Source organism: Eleginops maclovinus, chromosome 21 (assembly GCF_036324505.1).
Source record: "Eleginops maclovinus isolate JMC-PN-2008 ecotype Puerto Natales chromosome 21, JC_Emac_rtc_rv5, whole genome shotgun sequence".
NCBI classification, from domain to species: Eukaryota; Metazoa; Chordata; class Actinopteri; order Perciformes; family Eleginopidae; genus Eleginops; species Eleginops maclovinus.
In genome coordinates, this window is record NC_086369.1 from 11,931,225 (window position 1) to 11,953,343 (window position 22,119).

At 41.7% G+C, this 22,119-nt stretch overlaps 2 protein-coding genes across 7 annotated transcripts; one reads left to right on the top strand and one right to left on the bottom strand.

Annotated features, from left to right (window-relative positions):
- Window positions 1-54: 54 nt before the first annotated feature.
- Window positions 55-18,973, bottom strand: LOC134884160 (WD repeat-containing protein 37-like). Of its 6 annotated transcripts, none has more exons than XM_063912849.1 (14): window positions 18,834-18,973; window positions 17,143-17,405; window positions 15,286-15,382; window positions 15,046-15,141; window positions 14,473-14,537; window positions 11,684-11,822; window positions 11,208-11,279; window positions 10,972-11,016; window positions 10,740-10,816; window positions 10,240-10,474; window positions 7,844-7,985; window positions 2,832-2,966; window positions 2,269-2,383; window positions 55-2,188 (listed from the first exon to the last, which is right to left on the bottom strand). In XM_063912849.1, exons 2-14 carry the CDS (start codon window positions 17,293-17,295, stop codon window positions 2,057-2,059), a joined length of 1,503 nt encoding a protein of 500 aa, XP_063768919.1. In that variant the 5' UTR covers window positions 17,296-17,405; window positions 18,834-18,973; the 3' UTR covers window positions 55-2,056. The 6 variants fall into 6 exon arrangements, with proteins under 6 accessions (XP_063768919.1, XP_063768923.1, XP_063768922.1 ...); XM_063912853.1 differs by having other exon boundaries at window positions 17,143-17,332; window positions 18,834-18,852; XM_063912852.1 differs by lacking the exon at window positions 18,834-18,973 and adding an exon at window positions 18,301-18,820 and having other exon boundaries at window positions 17,143-17,332.
- On the top strand, window positions 18,611-22,102 carry idi1 (isopentenyl-diphosphate delta isomerase 1). The gene is given in 8 exon segments (XM_063912854.1): window positions 18,611-18,731; window positions 19,369-19,523; window positions 20,534-20,564; window positions 20,566-20,704; window positions 20,789-20,881; window positions 20,986-21,116; window positions 21,211-21,315; window positions 21,409-22,102. Coding segments are annotated over 7 exon segments (864 nt in total). The 5' UTR covers window positions 18,611-18,731; window positions 19,369-19,371; the 3' UTR covers window positions 21,622-22,102.
- Window positions 22,103-22,119: the final 17 nt, after the last annotated feature.

The window sequence follows — 22,119 nt, forward strand, 5'->3', positions numbered from 1 at the left end:
TGAATAAAAGGGGGAGCAGGGTTTGTGTTAAATAAGATAAAAAAAGAGACGAGATAAATCACACATTTTATTGGAAAGTGTCAGAGAGCACGTACCCGTCACAATAAAGTATGCAAAGTAGATCACATAATGAAGTTTGAGGTGGATATGATTTGCTACAATGAAGCAAAGCCTATCCACTTGTTTTACCTTCTTCCAATCTGAAATGCAATAATTTAATATATCAATCAAAAATCATATTTCCTCCGAGCTGGTATTAATATATCGGGTCAAAACCGGACTCGTCTGTCTATCTGCAAATTAAAATGACATTAATATCAATGGGCTCAAGATTGAGTTTCCTGAATGAAACAGAAATCCTATCTGCATGGTGCAGTGGACTACAACTAGTCATTTGGAAAAGCGTGATGCTCAGGAGGATAAGGCATCCTTTTCAAAGCAATGGCAAGGTATTTCAATACACTTATTTCATTTTGAGGTCTGTGCTACTTCAAATCCTCCCTGACTATTGTTGATTGAAACAGTGTTAAGTCCGGAGCCATCTTTGGGAGAAGTTCTGCATACTTTTGTACATCTACAGCAGTCACACATGTACACAGAAATCATGTTATGGCGTCTACAGCACTGAAATAAGTTAAACATCCAAAGATCCAAAACTAAAGCATGACTTCATGTTAAGGGATATTGCACATGTAACAAAGGGTTTCCTGGGCTCTGGTCGAGTCCTTATAGGTAAGTGAGATTCAGGGCTTGCTTCAAGTCAGATTCATTGATTTACAAGACAGAGGAACTTTACTCTGAGCACCAGACACATAAAGGAGCTGGGTTATTGCTTCTGAATATGGATAAAGAGTCCATGTCACAGGCTTAACAGAAGACACACAAGGCTAAGAGTTCAATGCAACGTGTAAACACTATAGCTTCATATTGACAGGCTGTTACTAGGGCAGAGTAATAAACAGTAACAAGTTCACTTTGGGGAGGCGGCAACCAGTTTTTCACTTACACTAACATTATGGCTAAAAGTAACGACACCAGGAACGTGTAGGAAATACTTGATTATGCTAATGATGAACACATCCCATTTACAGACCTACTAAATATAACAGACGTGGAGTCCTCTTAATGCTAAGCTCTTGACACTTTACAGTCTGACAGAGGCAACAAAAAAAATCTAACTGTAAACGTGGAACAAGACAGTTACAGTATCATAATTAATTGACAACAAAATCTGGGAAAGAACATGGAGGCTGGCGGTGAAGTGAAAATATCGAAGGTAATAGGCAAGGACTCAAATCTTTGCGGTGACAATGTATAGAGGACAGCAGGCTCGTAACATTTTAAGACAACTGAAAGACCCAGCAGGTGACAGGACTAAATACTAACAGTTCGGTTCCAAGATGACAAATCTGTATATCTAGAAGTCTCACTAAAAGGATAAAAACATTTCACAGAACAACGCCATCTCTGCCAAACTCCACCCTTTGTAGGGAGACAACTGTAAGACACTTGATACAGCAACAACCTGCAGCACAGGGCACTTCATCAGGCCACGACATAATACAGTATATACACAACTTCTTTATATCATATCCTACAAGCTCTCCTGGCCATATGATTGTTCTCTTTACATGTCACATTTGCAAAAAGGAGATTATGAACATGCAAGAGTAACCATTCGGCCGTGACTAAACAACAGTGATGTGTACAGCAGCCTACAACTGTAGATTTAAATATATACTTTAAAACAGAGAAGGCCAGGAACCCAATAAATCAGACTAGCCGTGTCACAATTCACAACGCATGCTAAATAAGTGAAAGGGTCACAAACAGGAGATCGGTTCTGTGGCCTTGCACACATAGACTTTAAAATGTTGGAACCACGTCAGTCATTTAACACCAGCAGATGTACACAACCCCATCATCCCATCATCTGTGAAATACATGACTACTGAACTGAAATGCTTCCCAGGGTCAATATGTGCCAGGCCACAGACGACAGTGTTTATATGTGCGTGTGTGTCTCCTTCTTCTCTGTGTGTGCGTGTGTGGACCATCACTTCTCCTGAAGCAGGGCAGGGATGTTAATGTTCCAGCCGATGGCTTGTCGGTCAAAGCCGCATGTGAACAGGTTGCACGACTGGTTCTCTTCATTCCACGCCGTACAACACACCATTCGCCTGTGACCCTGCGCACACACGTTTACGATGTTTGTTAGATTAATGTCGATAGAACAGTCAAACACAGCCATGTTGCTCTCTTCCTTACCATTCTGTTGCTGCGTGGGAGTCTGGCCAGCCTCACTCCGCTCATGTCAAACAATCGGACTTGTCGATTGTCGTGTGGTAGGGCGATGATCCTCTGGTTGGCAGAGACGCTTATCCTGAAAGGTCAAATGGAGTTCAATTTGAATCTGGGACACACTTTCCATCTTTTAGGTCCTCCTTTCAAACTGCAGTCTGTAATATTTCTGACATCATTCACTTCTTTCTAAAATGTTTGACATTGTACTATTTTTTCCAAATGCTACACTACAGACGTTTTTCTGATATTTACAACATGCTATAATATGCACGTTTTTAACATAGTATACTATTCTAATTTATAGAAATTTGTATTAGTTTTATTTAATATGCTTGTGTGAATCTCTACAGTTCTTCTTCTCAATCTGTTGCTGCATAAACTCTTGGATTTCCCCTCGGGATCAACAAAAGTACAGTCTTATGTCGTTGTTTTCAACATGCATACCATGATGACACAACTCTCTTTTTTATAGTTATGGTATTTGTCACATATGGCTCACGTGCAGCTACGTTGATCCTTTCACCTACCGGTTCACAGCTGAGTCAGTGCGGATGGTTGCTATAGGCGACCTCATGTTCTTTAAATCCCACACCTTCACGGTGCGGTCGTCACTCCCTGAAACCACATTGTCTCCCACCGTGAACACTGCGGACGTCACCGTGCTAGAAAGACGGACAGAGAAAAGTAAAGGGCACTTGTTAGACTAAAGAATGAAAACGTTCTACACCACAATCACATTTCAGTGCACTGCTGAAGTAAAGCAGGAGTGAATACTTTTTTATAGAAGCTCTAGTCACCCTCTCCCACAAACGCTGTAATTGCTCAAACACCTTAACGATGTGACAGATCCACAAATGCGTCAGGGTGTGGTCTGAGCATACACACCAGCAGAAACTAGAGAGGATGTATCAGGTAGAACATTAAGAAGTTGAGCTTCGTGATTGGAAATGTGATGCACCATTTATAAATATTACAAGATATCACCTTCCCACATGAGGAAATAAAGTAGGCAGGATCAAACTGTTGCTGAGTTCATGTTGCATAGGTGTAGATCAAACAAACGTGTGCTTAAGAAAGACAAAGTGTTAACATTGCTCTTTGACCATGTACCATAAACCAAATACTACAGATGAGTTGAATCCCGCCGTGCCGCATGAAGAGTGACCTCGCTAATGGGAGAAAAACGAGGTTACTGTTTTGCTTTTAACTATTCAACCATTCAACCTTAATGGGCAGTTTACTAGCTAGCAGAGCTTTGCTTTCATTTTGAGATAACCTACCTTTTTTAATCAAATCTAAATTGAGAAATGATTTCAAAGTTAAAAAGCCTTGGTCAGTCAACATGTTTTCCCCTTTAGGTCTTATGTAAGGTTGTTGTTAGCCTTCATACCAGGAGATACAAATATAAATGTACCAAACACACAATACCTAAGCTATTTTTGGCACAATGGAAGCAGTGTCCCCTTCCTTCCATGCCCTTTATCCAGCCAGCCGTGATGCACTGCTCCACATGATAGCACTACGGTCAGGCCTAACCATTAATTTAATAGACCCTTAATGTTTCCAATCCATTACTGTATGTCTATCCTGTGAGGGCTCCCCTTTCCCTTCTGTGCCTGTTTAATGAATTGTTGAGGGAACTTGCAGTTTCCAAGCATTGTCTTGACTTCAGCATGTCTTCCTAAAACTGGCTTCCCTCTTAAATCAAATTGACACGGCATTAAGGGCTAATTAGGGGACTAAACTCTGTACTTTTAGAGGGGCCGGGGTTTAAGGAAACTGCTGTATCGTTACAGGCACCTTCTGACACGGCAGGGTACAGCCCACCAGGGAGTGCAGGAGAGAGAGGGAACGACAGGAGGTGTGTGGGTGGCGTAATCAGACAAGGTAATTGATTGAAAGGTTGATTAAGGTCAAAAGGTTTTTCAAATGGGTTGCGAGGAAGGAGGGAAGTATTCAGTGTTACATAATGGCATCTCTGCAGTGTGTCTGACAGCCAAGGTCAAGACTCCCTGCGGTTAGAGACGTGGGGAGCTGGCAAAGAAGAGAGACATACACAGGGAATCAGGGGACCACTCTACTTTTGGGGAATTTAAGGAGAGATGAATGAATACCCTACCATAAAGCCCCAAGTTCCCCAGCAACATGAATACCCCGAGATGGGGCGAGACGGGAGAAGGCGTCAGACCTCTGTTTATGTTTCTAAGCTTTGACCCCTAACCTTTAGTGTTTAGTTGAGTTTTATAGTCAACGACAGATCAGATTACAGCTGTAGTTTCACCCCCTAACATGACTTACACCTTACTTCAAAGACTATAAAGATGTGTGTGATTTTGGCGTCAGGTACCCCGCTTCTCTTTAACTGATGAAACCTCCAACAGTTTTACAGTCTTCCATTAAAATCTATTACTCTCACTTAGCATAACTAGCCCATAGCTCACTGCCTCACACCAGGCATTTCTTTACACCTTTCACACACCGATCCCAGATATACAATACAATTATCTTGAGTGAACTGGATGATTTCTAAGTGCAAATAAGTGGACGCGCTCAGGCCAGACAAGAGCATCGGTACTGAAACCATTGTCCAAACAGTATTTCACGTAACGAAAGTATGGCTCTTTAGACTCAGATTTGCGCTGCTCTTGGTTAAAGTATTTTATATTACTGTAACTGTGAAACACCTGCAGCGAGAACACTTGAAATGCTTAAAATGATGGAACTGGTGCTCGGTTTAACGGATACTTTACAGTTAGCTCTAAGGGAGGTTTGACTTGACAACATAGGTTACCGTAATTAAGTATCAATGAACAATTAACAGCCAAAACATTATTTCACTGAACGTTTGATACGGCCTTTTGTAGGACAGCTGAAGCGCTCCTCACTTTATGATTTGATGATAAATGTATCGAGCTAAATTGGAGTATTTGTTCAGGCTATGATCCTCATCCTCCTCCCTAATGAGTGCTTTTAATGATTGATGTATGACTTTATGAAAATCTCAAGGATTATTACAATGTAAGTGGGTGAGCGTGTAAGCCGAACGCCAAAAAGGTAAAAATGTAAATGAAACAATTGAGGTAAAGATGACTAAGAGGTTTGAGAGCACTCTATTTTGCTTTGCTGCAGTAAAACTGACAGTCGCTGAGAACCTGGTAAGTGCTGGTGTATTCCTCCAGAGACGGGATGTCAGATCTGCATAAAGACACACACACACACACACACACACAAATGTGCACGTCTATTAACCGCTATCAAATGTCTCAGAAAGCCGCCGATGGCAGGAGACAAACGTGACATGGCATTCCTTTTGTAGAGCAAGTCTGCTGTCACTTCTGGTTTGCTACCGCCTGCTTTGTTAGCTCACGTGCAGTTGTCATTACTCTGCAATTATGGCGCGGGGGGGGGGGTATGGATGGAGGGTGTGTGCTGCACTTTTAACTGCCCTGGTTCACTGTCAGGAAGCGTTAGCTGTAATTGCCAATGAAGACTGTGGAAACGAGAGGATGTCTCCCCTCCAGCTCTCAACCTCCGCTGCCTATTAAACCGTTTCACTCTGCTCTCCGCGGCACAGACATAGGGGCTGTTTCTGCCATACTGGAGATTCTAGAAAATGAGTCAGAAAAAAAGGCAGGATGCTACTGTTATAAATATTGCTTACAAGTGGGGGAGAGGAGAAGCCATGGGGATGAGTAAACTGTATTTCACAAGGACAGTTACAGGAAAACATTCCTGCATACTGCCATAACCCTGTGCCACCCTGTGCTCCGGCACTGCTCCAGAGTTTCTCCTTCGTTAACTGGACTTATAACTTCACACTGTACATTTTACATTTATCTTACAGTTATCATTCCATTCCTTACACACTTAATGTAAATAATATCCTGCTTTATATTGTGTTAACTGAAAAGGGGCCCCTCAATAGCGTTTTATTTGTCAGATTGTTATACTCATGGTGATCTATACATGTTCTACTCTCTAATGCCGGTTTATTTCTACTCTTTTAATTTCTAAATGATGTGCAATGCCTTGTTTTTTCATGCTACATTTCCCAATTTAGGATGAATAAAGTACATCTTATCTTTGGGTGAATACTGATGAGACCTTTTAAAATGGGAACCTAAAACAAAAACACCCTATCAACACGATTCCCTCTTCTCATCTGACTAACACCCCCACACACCCACACCCACACACCCACACACCCACACACACACACACACACTCTCACACTGCAGCTGAAACAACATTTGGATGAACTGATTGATAATAAATGTAACGGTCGAACAGAGAAAAAATTTGCACATTTACGGAAGATGACGTCAGCACAAACGTTTGAAGGGAATGTGATCATGTGCAGCTTCAGTAAGTGTGTGACTGTGCCTCTGACAAAAGGCACCTGAAGATGTAAAAGCGTGGTTGAATTATTTCACAATGAGCCTTTTTTACTTCTTTTTAGACTGCTGACAAATCTGTGTTGAAATTTCCGGTCTGCAGCGCTAGAGTCCATGAGAAACAAGCCGGTTCAAGTTAGTTACTAATTGCTCCTCACTCAAACTTTCAGGTGTGAAGTGGCAACTTTTTAAAGTTATTTCAGTCTTCCTGCAAACAGTTTTATCTGTTTTGAGCTCGACAGCAGTCTGAGTAAGTTTGCTGCTTTCAGCGAACCACAGAAGAAGAAGTATTTTAAAGACCATCGATGGCCTTTCAAACCGGAAAGAAGAATGGAAAGGAGGGCTGTTGTTAACTGTGGAACACTGGGGTTTAATCTCATTATACCAATTGTCTATGGGAGAGAATTAGAGCGGGATCTGCAGGAATTATACATGTTGGGGTCGTACATAATGAGCTCTATGTAATCCCCCCACTTGCAATCAAAGGCTGCCAGAGAGAAGCAGCCAGGCAGCACACACATGTAGACACACACACACGCACACAAACACACACACACGCACACGCACTCTTGTGCTTTTAATAGAGCGCTGCCATTGAAAGCCACAGACAAGCCCGACAGTCATCGTTTTGAAATGAGCGTCTGCAATTGAGAGTTAACAGCGAGCAAAGTGCCAAATTACACAGAGTGGAGGATTAACGCAGGAACGGACAGATAAATGAACAGGAGAGCGAGGGGGAGAGAGGAAGGAAGAGAAAGAGCGGGGGGAGAAAAAGCAAACTGTCGGAGTGAAGAGAAGTGCTCAGTAATGAATGAGAGGCAAGTGGAGGATTTGGCTTAGAGCAACAGGGTCTGTAAATTAATGTTGCACTGTAAAAGGAAAGAGGGAAAAAGGCAGAGAGTACCGGAGGGATTTACAGAGCAGGGAGATGTAGCAGCACCACCCCGTGGGCCAAATAAGGACTGCAGCAACTCAAACTGTCGGAATTATTAAAGCAACTAAAGGCAGAGTGTGCAACTCTGGATAAAAATATGTTCATATTTAAACTTGTGCAAGGTTTTTAAAGCATCTATAATTAGAATTGCAGAATCCAGCTTGTGTAACTTTTAACCAGGGTTGGTGTGTGTGAAGGGGCACAGACTTACTCAGTGTGTCCCTGGAAGACGTTGACAGAGTGGATGGACGGGTCTCTGAAGTCCCACAGTCTGAAGGTGGTGTCTCTGGAAGAAGTGACCACCAGCCGCTGGGTGGGGTGGGTACAGCAGTGGGTCAGCTCCTGGTCATGTCCTGCATGCACAGACACAAATTAGAGTGTGCACCGTTAATGAGAGACAGGTTTTCTACAACAAAAACACAGCATGAATCAGCGTTTCCTTTCAAGTGTTGACTATAATTAAGCTGTGCATTACATTTCTGTAGTTCATCTGCCAGGACTACATCCATTTTATTGTGTAGTGACACTAATTACGGGAAACAGCAGCTCTTCCTTATTTTGGGGGGGAACCAAAATAGAAAAACAGTGCTCCATAAACCAAAAGGCTGCCCATTTTGTTTGACATTCAAGCTCACTTACTTGCTTCCTGTTCACTAAATGTTACATTAACAAGGTAAATGTGGGCATTTAGACTCATGATACAATCATATATATATATATATAAATAAAAAGACAATAGATGTTTTATGTCTTTTCAGAATTGATTTACTTGATAATAAACCTTGCATTAATTTGCTAATGATTCAAAATACCTGTATCTGTGTTGCAAAGTGACAGCGGAAGAAGATAATGACTACATCATTAATGCAATATCTGTATACATAAATACTTGAATATTTAAAATATGAACTGAATATGATACTAGAAGATATAAACCAGAAGATGAAAATAAGAGACACCATAGACTATATACACTATGATATACAGTGGGGCAAAAAAGTATTTAGTCAGCCACCAATTGTGCAAGTTCTCCCATTTAAAAAGATGAGAGAGGCCTGTAATTTTCATCATAGGTATACCTCAACTATGAGAGACAGAACGAGAAAAAAAAATCCAGGAAATCACATTGTAGGATTTTTAAAGAATTTATTTCAAATTATTGTGGAAAATAAGTATTTGGTCAATAACAAAAGTTCATCTCAATACTTTGTTATATACCCTTTGTTGGCAATGACAGAGGTCAAACGTTTTCTGTAAGTCTTCACAAGGTTTTCACACACTGTTGCTGGTATTTTGGCCCATTCCTCCATGCAGATCTCCTCTAAAGCACTGATGTTTTGGGGCTGTCGCTGGGCAAAACAGACTTTCAACTCCCTCCAAAGATTTTCTATGGGGTTGAGATCTGGAGACTGGCTAGGCCACTCCAGGACCTTGAGATGCTTCTTACGAAGCCACTCCTTCGTTGCCCTGGCGGTGTGTTTGGGATCATTGTCATGCTGAAAGACCCAGCCACGCTTCATCTTCAGTGCCCTTGCTGATGGAAGGAGGTTTTCACTCAAAATCTCATGATACATGGCCCCATTCATTCTTTCCTTTACACGGATCAGTCGTCCTGGTCCCTTTGCAGAAAAACAGCCCCAAAGCATGATGTTTCCACCCCCATGCTTCACAGTAGGTATGGTGTTCTTTGGATGCAACTCTGCATTCTTTCTCCTCCAAACACGGCGAGTTGAGTTTTTACCAAAAAGTTCTATTTTGGTTTCATCTGACCATATGACATTCTCCCAATCCTCTTCTGGATCATCCAAATGCCCTCTAGCAAACTTCAGACGGGCCTGGACATGTACTGGCTTAAGCAGGGGGACACGTCTGGAACTGCAGGATTTAAGTCCCTGGCGGCGTAGTGTGTTACTGATGGTAGCCTCTGTTACTTTGGTCCCAGCTCTCTGCAGGTCATTCACTAGGTCCCCCCGTGTGGTTCTGGGATTTTTGCTCACCGTTCTTGTGATCATTTTGACCGCACGGGGTGAAATCTTGCGTGGAGCCCCAGATGGAGGGAGATTAGCAGTGGTCTTGTATGTCTTCCATTTTCTAATAATTGCTCCCACAGTTGATTTCTTCACACCAAGCTGCTTACCTATTGCAGATTCAGTTTTCCCAGCCTGGTGCAGGTCTACAATTTTGTCTCTGGTCTCCTTTGACAGCTCTTTGGTCTTGGCCATAGTGGAGTTTGGAATATGACTGTTTGAGGTTGTGGACAGGTGTCTTTTATACTGATAACGAGTTCAAAAAGGTGCCATTAATACAGGTAACGGGTGGAGGACAGAGGAGCCTCTTAAAGAAGAAGTTACAGGTCTGTGAGAGCCAGAAATCTTGCTTGTTTGTAGGTGACCAAATACTTATTTTACCGAGGAATTTACCAATTAATTCATTAAAAATCAGTCAATGTGATTTTCTGGATTTTTTTTTCTCATTTTGTCTCTCATAGTTGAGGTATACCTATGATGAAAATTACAGGCCTCTCTCATCTTTTTAAATGGGAGAACTTGCACAATTGGTGGCTGACTAAATACTTTTTTGCCCCACTGTATGTGTCAGTTTGCATACCAGTGAGAGCGTGAACCAGTTCAGAGGTCTCCACTTCATACAGGTTGGCAGCACGATCCCAGGAAGCGGTCACCACCTGTCGGCCTCCCACCAACCAATCAGCAGCGATCACTACCCCCTGGTGGCTCTTCAGGGTTGCTGTAGCGACCCTGACAGTGGGGACCTCGCAAGGGCCCTCGCCGTCCACCTCCCCTTCTTCTCTGTCTGAAGAGTCCTGGTCGTCGTCACACGGTGCCTAAGGGGGAACAAAGGACGAAATATTGCACACTTTTATTTCCCTCATTTAATTCTGTACAAAGTCTGGAGATTACTGATGTCTTGGGAAAATCCCAGTCTACAGTTTCAATGTGTTTGATGTACAACATTTTAAATTGACTTCTAGCTTCTGTACAATTTATGAGTACACCTTTGATGATTATAGTCAGTAAAAGCACATCTTTTTGATGGGAAATGCACCTCTTAAGACTGCATGACATTCCAGGATGTACAAATGTACTCACACTGACGTCTGGAGTAGGCTGGGGGACAGGAAGCTGCACCATGTAGCGCCAGATGTGAGCCGTCTGGTCCCCAGAGGCTGTGCAAACAAAAGCACTCATCAGCAAACACACAGCACATTCACATTCACATTCGATCCACTGCCGGAGAAGCAGCAGCAGGGAGAAGATGGTCAAACAGTCGGATACAAAAGGTTCTGGGTCATTTAACAACATAAACACTTTAAATAAATACCTGTAAGTGCCATTTGCTCCGTGGGGTGGAACTTGATGGAGTTGACTGGTGGCGAAAGAACAATTATGAGACGTGTTATTAACGTTACATCAAATGTTCCTCTATCAATCCAAGACACACTTTCTCAGATCACATTAACCTGCTGTACACATCTGAATTACATTACTTTAACAAAGAAACACTATTCTGAGTCTTCGTTTAAGTAAACATTATTAAAGTTCCTTATAAGTTATTACCTGATCCTGCATGGCCAGCATACCTCAGCAGGCATTTCCCAGTCTCTATACTCCACAGCAGAGCTGAGTGATCTGTGAGGGGAGCGGATTGGGGACAACATGAAGGCTTTCACATTTTTAGTAGTATTAGCACTAAATGATCAATCATCTAAACTATTGTCTCAGTTTTTTGCTAATTACACCGAGGTATCACATATAATGAGAAAATGGATCTCATGCAGGAAGTGATATGAGCCCAAATCTCTAGAAGAGCAGATATGGATAGTTAGGAACGTGTGGTTTCTTAACAGAAAATATAAAAGACGTCCAATAGAATGCTGCTGCATGAGGCCCAATGATTAGGATGGTGTAAATATTGCATATGTTGCCTTTTGTCTGATGACTAGTGCATTGAAAACCACTATGACACATGTTGGCTGTGTGCAGAAAAATGCGGCAGAGGTTGACCATTAGTCCTTTAAAGTTAATAGTTGTACCTGCAGAGGCGGTGCCCAGCACTACAGGCACGGTGCGGGTGATGCTGAGGTCCCAGATCCCGTCCCGGTGGCCCATGTACTCCTTGAGCAGCTGGCACACAGCCCGGGACCCCGCGGTGGCTTTAAAGCTGGACACAATCTAAGCGGGGAGGGAGAGAAGAGAGGTTGACATGACAGAGAAAACAATGGATGAGCTTTTCTCCAGGTGCAGAACCAAACTAAACCAGGGAGAAATTCAAGTAACAGGTGCACCAATACTACGTTTGTGGGTCAATATAAATACCAGCTTATGTACAACTTCATTTAAAAGCCTGCTATGGCACGATCACAGAGACGCCTGTATCAATAGGGTTTACCATTTCTGTTTGATACATAGTGGTAATATAATTGGAGGCTGGCTATTCCTTAGTTGTTATTTAAGATATTACTACAAGTATTACATAACCATACCTTAAGAATAAAAAGATCATGATCAACCTCTCTCTGTTAAATGTAATTATACCTCCCACAGGATTCAGGATTCCTACAGAAACATGAGCAAATGATGCTTGTCAGATCAAATATAAGTTAGATTTTGTTGCACAAAAATGTGTTCAGTCTAGATCTAACACAAACAGAGGGATGGTTTATCTCAGACTGATTAATGGATGCTGCAGCTGCATATTAATTGTGCATAGGTAATCAGCTCATCATGAATGCAGTGCTTCAGTGTTATTAGCCTTTCATTTATTTTCCTCCTTATTTGTACTATGTGTTATAGCGCTTCTAAATCTATGTACCACAAGCACTGCAGGCAATGCTTCTGCAACTGTGTGCGCCACGTAAGTATAAATATCAAGGCTGCTCTAATGCCAATTCAAGCTTTAGAGGAAGGCAGATGATCACTTTCCACTGATACTGTACGAGTGGTGCACCTCTAAAAAATATCTAGTGGTCTGGTTACACATGGCCTGAAGTCACTGCAGGTCAGCAGATGAACACATTTAAGGGTATTTTTAATTGTCACCAAGGAGACACAAGATGCATTGTGCATGCTGCTGCATTAACCACAGTAATAAGCCTCGTCAGTAAACGCAGCAACCAAGCATCCGGTTTCCCCTGTGAGATTATGCTCTCTCTCCCTATTCACAGGACAAACACAACCTTATCTGCAATCAATGAGCAGTGAGCAACAGGAGAAAAAGCCCATTCCAGTCAAATTCAACCCAGGAGTAAGGGTAGAGTTAGTTAGTGCAGATCATTAGTTTCAGGAAGTCTTAACAGAAGTAGTTTCTTAGCCAGCTGAGAGGTTAGCTGTTTATTACAAAGCAGCTAGCTCTGTTAATTTAGGAAGTCCTCCCTTGATCCTATGTATCCTCTGTTTATAACTTTTCAATAAATCAGAAGAGAATTGTGTTCCACTCTTCATGTAGCTCAGACTCTGGCTGCTTTCAGATTGCTTCTTTGAGGGGCAAAGTGGAAAACAGGAAAATGAGCTAGAGACTTTCATGTTGGCGTAATTTCTTTCTGTATTTTGTTTTATAAAGAAGTAACACTACTTCATACATTATGCATAAGAGACTGGGGGGAAATGACTAGGATATACTAAAGAAGACATGATGTAAGAAAACATGTACGCTTTAAGACAAAGCCCCAGGAATAGTAAGTAACTAGGGGAAAGTTCCTCTTGCAGAGAGTTACATTTGTCTGTTTTTGGCTTTTCCACAAAGTTTATATCCTGGAATATTTCTTATCTATAAGCAGTTGCCAGGCAACTAGCGGAGATGCCAAGTTTTTGGTCAATAAATAGCATGGCACACTTCATTTGTTGTATTGATTAAAAAAGCCACATAAAACAAGTTAATTACTGAGTATTGGAGATGCTGGTAGACAACGTTAGCTTAGTGTTTAGCCCAAAGACATGCAGGTGGTATCGATTGTCTTCGCTAACTCTTAAACCCTCTAACTAACTCTTCACTAACTTTTAACTGAGATTTGCTTCGTTTGTCTAAACGGGATCATCCTGGCTACTGAAAAATGTCTCTAGCAGTGGGAAGAACAGTTCTGCTTTTGTAATCCCACATCAGTTATTTGTTATGGCATTATTAAAACTAGCATATGATTTTGCTAATAAGTGACGACTAAAGAAATTGATGTCATTCTCAATTTTTAGGAAAAAGCAACTTGAGTCATGACTCTCCCAAAATGTGTGTAGAAAACCTTGTTGTTTTTGATATTTATTTGGAAAGGCAGCCGTTTACCCTTAGGACTTCTGACAGGGTGCAGAGCAGAGAAGAGATGAGGAGTCAAGGTCAGACTGTAGTTAAAAACAGACTCAGCCCACAGCTGGCCCTCACAATGCTTAGTGACAAACAGAGCATTCAGGAAGTTACCCATGAATCTCCTCCCCACAACTCGCATGTGGCCACACGGAAGTTGCGAGGTCCACCTATTTTGCCGTGGAAAGTGTACAAGCACTACATAGGCAAGAGATTCAAAAGGGAGAGGTCAAGGGAAGATTTCATTTAATGATAAAAAATGAAGTTTCCTTCACTTCCTGTAAGTTCAAACACCTAAACTCATTAGCACTTTAAAAACAAAATGATTCAACAGTAAAGATCCTTGGTCACAGTTGCATTTGTGTACCTTTACATATCACGACCTCAGGGGAAGAATAAAAGGACTTCCTTCTGCTCACTCAGCAACAAAGGGGGCTTTTGATAGTCTGTGACCATAACCCCCACAGCTCAAATAATTACACAGATGACAAATCTTATGAGCTCTATAAAATAAGCTAAAATAGCAGGTACCTTGCTGGTGGAGGCTTTGTAGGTCGTCTTCAGCTTCTGTGACAGTTGGCTGGTGCTGTGGCTGGCTGCGAGATGGGAAGGAAAAAAGCCATTGAAGGGAATTCAACGCTGAGAGTCATTGGTTGGTTTCACTGCTGCACTAATAGCCTCATGAAGTGTCAAAAGGTATAGTTGTGCACACCACACCATAGGGTTGTTTCATAAAACAAGATCATTGGTTGAACAAGGCTTACTTCAGCAAACCTGGCTTTTTTTAAAGTTGGTTCAGAGTAGGTTTGCTTAGTGTGACCAAAGTTACAATGCAATTTATCCCTCCCCGTCAGGCTGTTATTCAGGTTTAGGTTCATGTCAATTTTACAATGCAAGGTTCCTCTTTTCCTATTCATTATTAACATGATTCAATTTGTAGAACACGTCCAATGTATCACATCACAAAGACATCTGGACAGAATTACAGTCATTGTGTTTTTAAATATTGTGCAACCACGGAATGAGATAAGGTAAATTTGAGAGCCACCCATCAACATTTAAAAATACTCAGACCTTCAACTGATTATGAAGAAGATTGTGTACCTTTTGTTTTAAGAGCCCCTTTGGTGGGGTCTCCTCCCTCAACAGTCTGTCCATCTCCGGTCAGACGCTCATTCAGAGAGTCGATTTCCCGGCGTACTGTAATGTTAGCACAGTGAGAGCACCAGTAAGCAAACAACGAGACCATCTGGTCAGTCAATCAACACCTGAAGATCAATACAGTACGGTATGTTTCCAAGAAATCTCAAAACATTTGCTGCACCCTCTCAATCTGATACTTACATTCAATGTTTTCAATGTAGAGATTTTCAAACTCGCGCTCGATCTGGCCAAAAAGGTCAAGGAGATTGTGCCTTAAAGAGAGGGGCAGCTTAGAGTCCTGCAGAGACAGACCAGAAAAGAACAAGGCTTGAATAAACCTGATGGTAAACGACATTGGTGTATGGAGCAGTAATCATCCCACCCCCCGTATCCCTCTGCAGTGTGGTGTCCTCTTAAGAGTGGTGTCATAGAGAGCATTTAAAAAGGTTCAAAACTAAAACATCAAAACAGAATGTTGCTGAAAGGCCTAAATACAATACTACGATGACAAACAAGTATCTCATGTATTATCAATGTTCAGAGAAGTTAAGTGACTCATAAAACAAACTGAAAGCAACCTATATTTCAAACCCAGCCTGTGTGTTTACGTAAGTTAATCAGCCACCCATTGCGTGAAATCTCATCCACAATTTGAGCTACATAACGAGAGCCAGGGTCCAACCAACAAACTAATATCATCTGACTCACCTCCATGGTAAACTCATAAAGGCACCCAGTTATCTGGTGAGCACCAGTCTACACCAGACTAGCATCCAAAGACACCTAAAAAGCTTGCCAAAAGAAAGGCTGCATTTGACAGGTCGCCTTAAGAGCTGCTGCTTTCTCTAGCCATCTGAAAGCCGTGGAAGCCAAACACTTGACTGTCAATCTTTCTTCTGGCACACATTCATGTCCGAAAGATGGCGACATGGACGTCAACCGCCTGACCATTCTGTCGGCGCCTCATGTAAACACACTTCACAAGGGCAGCCTGTTGTTTTTTTACAAAGCTGCTTAGTTGTGGCTCTAACACCTGCAATGTACTCTGGCTAATAACGACAGCATTGATGGAAACAAATTGCATTCTATGGGTTTATAAAGCGGTCTGTGGATGTGGAACTTTTGCTCTGTGGGGTAGACTAGGTACATAAACAAAGCCAGCATGTCTTGGCAGTAGACAAAAAGGCCTGGTGAAAAGACTAATCAGCCCTGGACAAGCAGCCCATATTAAAACTTGATGAGACAACAGGCCAGTGCAAACTGAGCTCTAGTTTTAAGGGCTGATGATAACATTGTCGAACAGAGAAAGTGAAGCTGAAAGAAAATACAGCGCCACATTTTTTCGCACAGAAATACATGATGATGATTTAATCGAAACCATTTTATCTAGGAGATAACTCTCAATAGGGTCACCTTTAAGCCAACTCCCAAAAGTTAACAACCAGGATGTTCTTGATCAAATAGAAACAGCTTTATATCATCTCAGTAGAAAAGAAACTTGACAGCAACAGGTTTGCACCAGGAAATGCCTGTAAATAGTCTTTAAAAATCAATTGTTGCTCTCATTTAAATAACCAGTTTGGATAGTTAATCACTAACTTGAGGGAACCAGTGGGCTTAAAAAGTCACAGTAGATCCCTTTGTTTAAGAAAAAGAAAGCAAATCATTTGTAAATCGCCAGCATGCAGCACAAAATGTTTATAAAATGCCAAATCAAGACGACATTGACACTTTAACTAAATCAATTGTATTCCAAATTCATTAAGCTGTCTAAAAACACTCTGCATGGAGCTGTCAATGTTAAAAGCAATGCTGCTCAACCAGCTGGTACTGTACTCGCATAACTACCACACACCATGACAATGTAAATGCTCTTTAATAAAGAAAAACATTCTGGTATGTGTTTTTTGGGGCACATCCAAAATAAACTTTGCACGCCAGGCCTACAAAATATGTTCTCACACGTTTTATAAGCATGTTGTCTGTCAAAATATTTGTGAGCCGGTGTCAGTGTTTGCTTGTGTGTGAGAAACCAAAAAAAGAAAGGTGTTCGCTCACCTGGCCCTCCAGCATGTCTCCTCTTTGGAAGCCTGCTGGCCTCTCCTCTGTGCTGTTGGTGCGTCGGATAGACAAACTGTGAGCCTTGCGCTTCTGCTTTGGGTGACGGGCAGCCGAAGCAGAGCCGCTACTGCTTCCGCCCTCCACAGGCATCCCTCCTACCGTATGGGTGGCCCTGCCCCCTGCTCACCTTAGAAGCAGGTAAACAAAGGCCAGGCTTTCTATTTGGCTCGTGTGTAGGTTAGTATGTTATCACAACCTGTCTGAAAATAAAAAGGAAGTGAAGTTCAGGTTGACAATCACTGCAGAAACAGTTCAAGGTGAAAGGACACCTACCCTTCATTAATCCACAGTTATTCAACTAGATATTTCAGATTAAGGGTGTTTAGTAGTTACAGTCTTGCCCTGGTACCTGCTGCTCTAAAAACAACAGCTTTCAACTCCATTCAAAACTCCATTTCAAAATACAGGAATTCCATGAGGCTTTGCTTATCCCTATAATGTACACGTTTTAGAACTAAGAAATTCTATGTTAGAAAACGCAACATCAATTGGTTAATACTAAGTAGTCTTTTAATTAAACCTCTTTTTAGGTGAATTCGTCTCACTGACTGCTGCCCACTGTTGTCTGGAGAGGGCTATGGGAATAACAGGTTAAAGGACCTGTTTATTAGGACCATTTGTCAAACAAACTAGCACTTGCTTCGTTCAATTGTATGTCTTCCGAATTAGCAACAAAGCATGACCAACCTGAAATCCTATTTTCTAATATACCTGCATTTGCCCAAAAGCTCTGCGACATCTATACAGCAGTATCTTAATGACATTCGGCGTAAAGGTCGTTGCATGCTAAGAGGATGACATGTTAGGACTGTGCGGGTTGGTGCTGTTGTTGTGATAGCGTAGCGCCACATTTAACATTATAGGCAAATGGACGATGGATAACAAGTGAGCATAGCATTATGCATTCACTTCCAAAATACTAGAAACGTGTATTTAACGCTGACTAATTAATGCCAATGGAAAAAGAAACGTGGACAATTATCGTTACACTTGTAAAACAAATTATTAACGCACCTTTCATGAGATGTGACCATAGGCGTTAGGCTTGTGACCTTCCACCGATATGACATATTACGAAACAACGAAGAAACTCACCGCTGTCACTGATTCACACACAGCAAGGGGGTTAGGAAACCAATTTAACTACACGCTAGCGCCTGCTAGCTTCCACATATGATGCTAATTGCGGCAACTAGCTACCAGCAGCCTAACCCTCTTTACTCGATATGATCAGATGGAAACATGTCAACGTCTCACGTTACGTGTTTTCGGCGACTTGAGCGTGGACAGCAATAACAATTTAAAAATGTATCAGAATATTTATCCAAATGTTGACACATCACGTATTTTACTGGTGCACCAATTTCCTTATCACGTGGTTTGTGTATGCACTCTGTAAACCAATGGGCTTACACGCCGATGCAGAAGCATCCAATCAAAACCAGTGACCTCAGAAGCATGCAGTGAACGCTAGATAGATCGACCACAGTATTTGGCTCTAAAATATCGTCATCAACACACGCAAAGTAAGACGTTGCATTTACTTGAAACAGGAACATTGTTTCGTAAGTGATTAAGCGGTGTATCGGTTTCTCAGTAGGTTGTGTACGTAGCAAATCAATGCATACTTATATTCAGATGTCAGAGGCCTGGATGGTGCGGGCTGTGCTGTGCAGTGGGCTGATGGCGTGTAGACGGTCTTCGGAGTAAGACACGAAGTGGAATCTAGGACATTGGAACGGGACATTAAGATCATACCATTTTCTACTGAATGCGTTTGTGTTAATGCATTAGTGAGAGTTAAACCATATTGCTAATATATACACTCTCGGTGTTGATTTAAATGAACAAAGTACATGTGTCCCATTTAAACCCTTCCTCCATCACATAATATTCTCAATGTTTGCATGGATCCACAATAAATAATAATTAGTTAGAATCCTAGTTGTACAGTAAAACACTTATGGGTTTAATTTATTAAAAGCATGTATTTAATGTGTATACACCATTTAAAAACTCAACCAAAGTGTTCCCTTTAGCCTGACTTCAGTCCACAGGTATTGTCAGCAGCGTAACATCCGGTCCTGTCTGAGTGAAATCCTCTCCGGGTTTTACCGTCGCCCACACGCTCAGACCTTGTGATTGGTTTTCTGTTTATGTCAGGCGATGGTGCGGGGAGTGTGGGCGGTGCTACGGATGGTGTCCTGCAAAGGGTCCCCTGTGCTTAAATCAAACGTACCTGGTGCTTTCAGAGTTGTTACGCCGCAGCAAAGACATATCTACACAACGTTTCCTTCCTGCGTCAGAGCTATTTCAAGGTAAGCTAGTGGTGTTTCATAAAGGTTTGTAAAATGCATTGTTTACATTTGAAGAGAGCAAAGTGATAAGCCTAATGAGCCTAAGCTAAGACATGCTGCTTGGGCTATTGATAGCTGAGCTACACTAACGCCTGTCTCAATAGTTGGGATAAATATCATTGTCTCACATGAAATAAAGTCATGCCAAATTCGTCTTTAACAAGCATTGTATTCATGGGTTTGCGTATTGCACATTCAAGTACACACTTTTGGAATAGCGACTAAACGCCTGAGTATATTCTCTTCAATTTGGTATACATTACATCAAGTTAGCTGCATTAACTGCGTTATTATTTTAACATGCACATTTCTAACGTCAACCGAATGCCCATGAGATAAGAGCATGGCATGTACATTTGTTTTATTGTAGCCGTAGTTAAACGAACACAAAATAAGTTGATCATTAATAGTTAACGCCCACCTGAAGCAACGTGTCTCAAATGGTACCATTGCTATTTTTTGTATAAAAATAATTTACATTCTTATCATTTTGGAGTGTTGGACAAACCCATCAATGCGAAAAGTGTTCCTTGGTCACTGGGAAGTTGATAATGGCATATTGCATTAATTAACAGTAATTGTTATGGTATTGATTGATGCAAATTGGAGAAAAGTATAACAGATGCAAACCTGAAAAACACTCAAGGTACACAAACAATCTTTTTTATAGAGCTTTCAACGGCATATCGTAGTTTTCTTTATTCTTTCTATGAAAACTCCAGAAAAATGAGTAAGCAGTAGGATTTGTTGGTCAAGTATTACCCGCTGTGTTACTGAAAGTACAAGAATATCACTTTGGAAAATGTGCATTAAATGACTACCATAACTGTTGTCCTCCTCTGTGTTGCTGCTGCACTATTTCTGAAAGCTCAGAATGTTTTGGTTTTTTTTGTAAAGCACTTTGAATTGCCTTGTGTTGAAAGGTGCTATATAAATAAACTTGCCTTGCCTCCTCCTCCTGTGCACTGCAGTGTGAGGCCCCTTCAGTCAGCTATCAGAATGCCCTGAGATAACCACGGACCACCTGGACGAGAAGCAGGTGCAGCTTCTGGCCGAGATGTGCATCCTCATCGACGAGAACGACCACAAAGTTGGAGCGGACACAAAGAAAAACTGCCATCTCAATGCTAACATTGACAAAGGTAACTGTCTGCACACACCTGTGTTGTCTCAAATGCATCACTTATTTCAGATGTGGACTTATAGTATATTGTTTGTTTTGCTAGGTTTGTTACACAGAGCTTTCAGCGTGTTCATTTTCAACAGTGAAGAGAAGCTGCTCTTACAACAGAGGTCTGATGCCAAAATCACTTTCCCAGGTCAGTGACAAATCCTTGTATACCCCAGTTTAACAGTTTCCAAAAGTACTCTTGGAGAACTATAGCGTCACTGAAGGTTAACCCTCTCCTGTGTCTGAACGTAGGCTGTTTCACAAACACATGCTGCAGTCACCCTTTACACACAGACAGTGAGCTGGAGGAGAAGGATGTAATTGGAGTGAGGAGAGCAGCTCAGAGGAGACTTGAAGCTGAACTGGGAATCCCCATGGAACAGGTATACCGCATGTGTTAAAATCCTGACTTCTGAAATACTGGGAGAGGACTCTTTCCTTGTATCTGATCGCCTTCTTCTTCCTGTTGCTCCTCAGGTGACACCAGATGAAATGACCTACCTGACCAGGATCCACTACAAAGCCCAGTCAGACGGTGTGTGGGGAGAGCATGAGATTGACTACATCCTCTTCATGCAGAAGGTAGCACTGTTGGATTAGGATATGTAATGTGTCTCTGGCCCGTCTGTGTAAATTATCGATGATCACATCTCTTTTTTTTGGTCCTTTTTGAAGGATGTGGATTTGAGTCCAGACCCCAATGAGATCAAAACCCACTGCTATGTGAGCAAGGAGGAGCTTCAGGAGATGTTAGAGAAGGCAAAGCGCAAAGAACTGGAGATCACACCCTGGTTCAGCCTCATCGCAGAGACCTTCCTCTTCAAGTGGTGGGACAACCTGCACAACCTCAAACAGTTCATGGATCACAACAAAATCCACCGCATGTAAATAAGTCAGCATCGGGCCACAACTTCAGTCATTTCAAACACTGATTCTCTAAGAAATAAGTGTCACTGGCTAGTTTTTGCCATGGTAGTAGTAAGTGTAGTACTTTTACACTGAAAACGTAGATTGTTTGTCATGCTAAAGGCCAGAGGAAATGTCGGTTTGTAACTGTGAGGTGCATTCATCTACGCATGGGAACTGATGCAAGTAAAGTGACTTAGCACTCTGGATTTACACACTCAACAGAAAGAGATTAAATATCATCATGAAGAATATTAAGTCCTAACAATTCCATGTAGAGAAAAGGCTATTTTTTTTATACAAGAACTTAAGTGCCTGAGTACAGGTCATTAGGTTGAGAGGAACCATCTCTCAAAGTACTGATGTGATGTCTCGGCTTCTACTCACTTCTGTATATTGTCAATAATGATATCACTGAACAAGCTTTGCACTCTTTTACACAATAAAGTGTTTGTGTTCATTGGCTCCTTGGTATCACCC

Coding starts and splice junctions, on each gene's coding strand:
- LOC134884160 (XM_063912849.1), bottom strand. CDS start 17,295: ATGCCTGTGGAGGGCGGAAGCAGTAGCGGCTCTGCTTCGGCTGCCCGT. Junction 11,280..11,683: donor GCTGGGCACCGCCTCTGCAG/GTACAACTATTA, acceptor CTCCCCTCACAG/ATCACTCAGCTCTGCTGTGG. Junction 2,189..2,268: donor TCCCACGCAGCAACAGAATG/GTAAGGAAGAGA, acceptor GTGTGTGCGCAG/GGTCACAGGCGAATGGTGTG.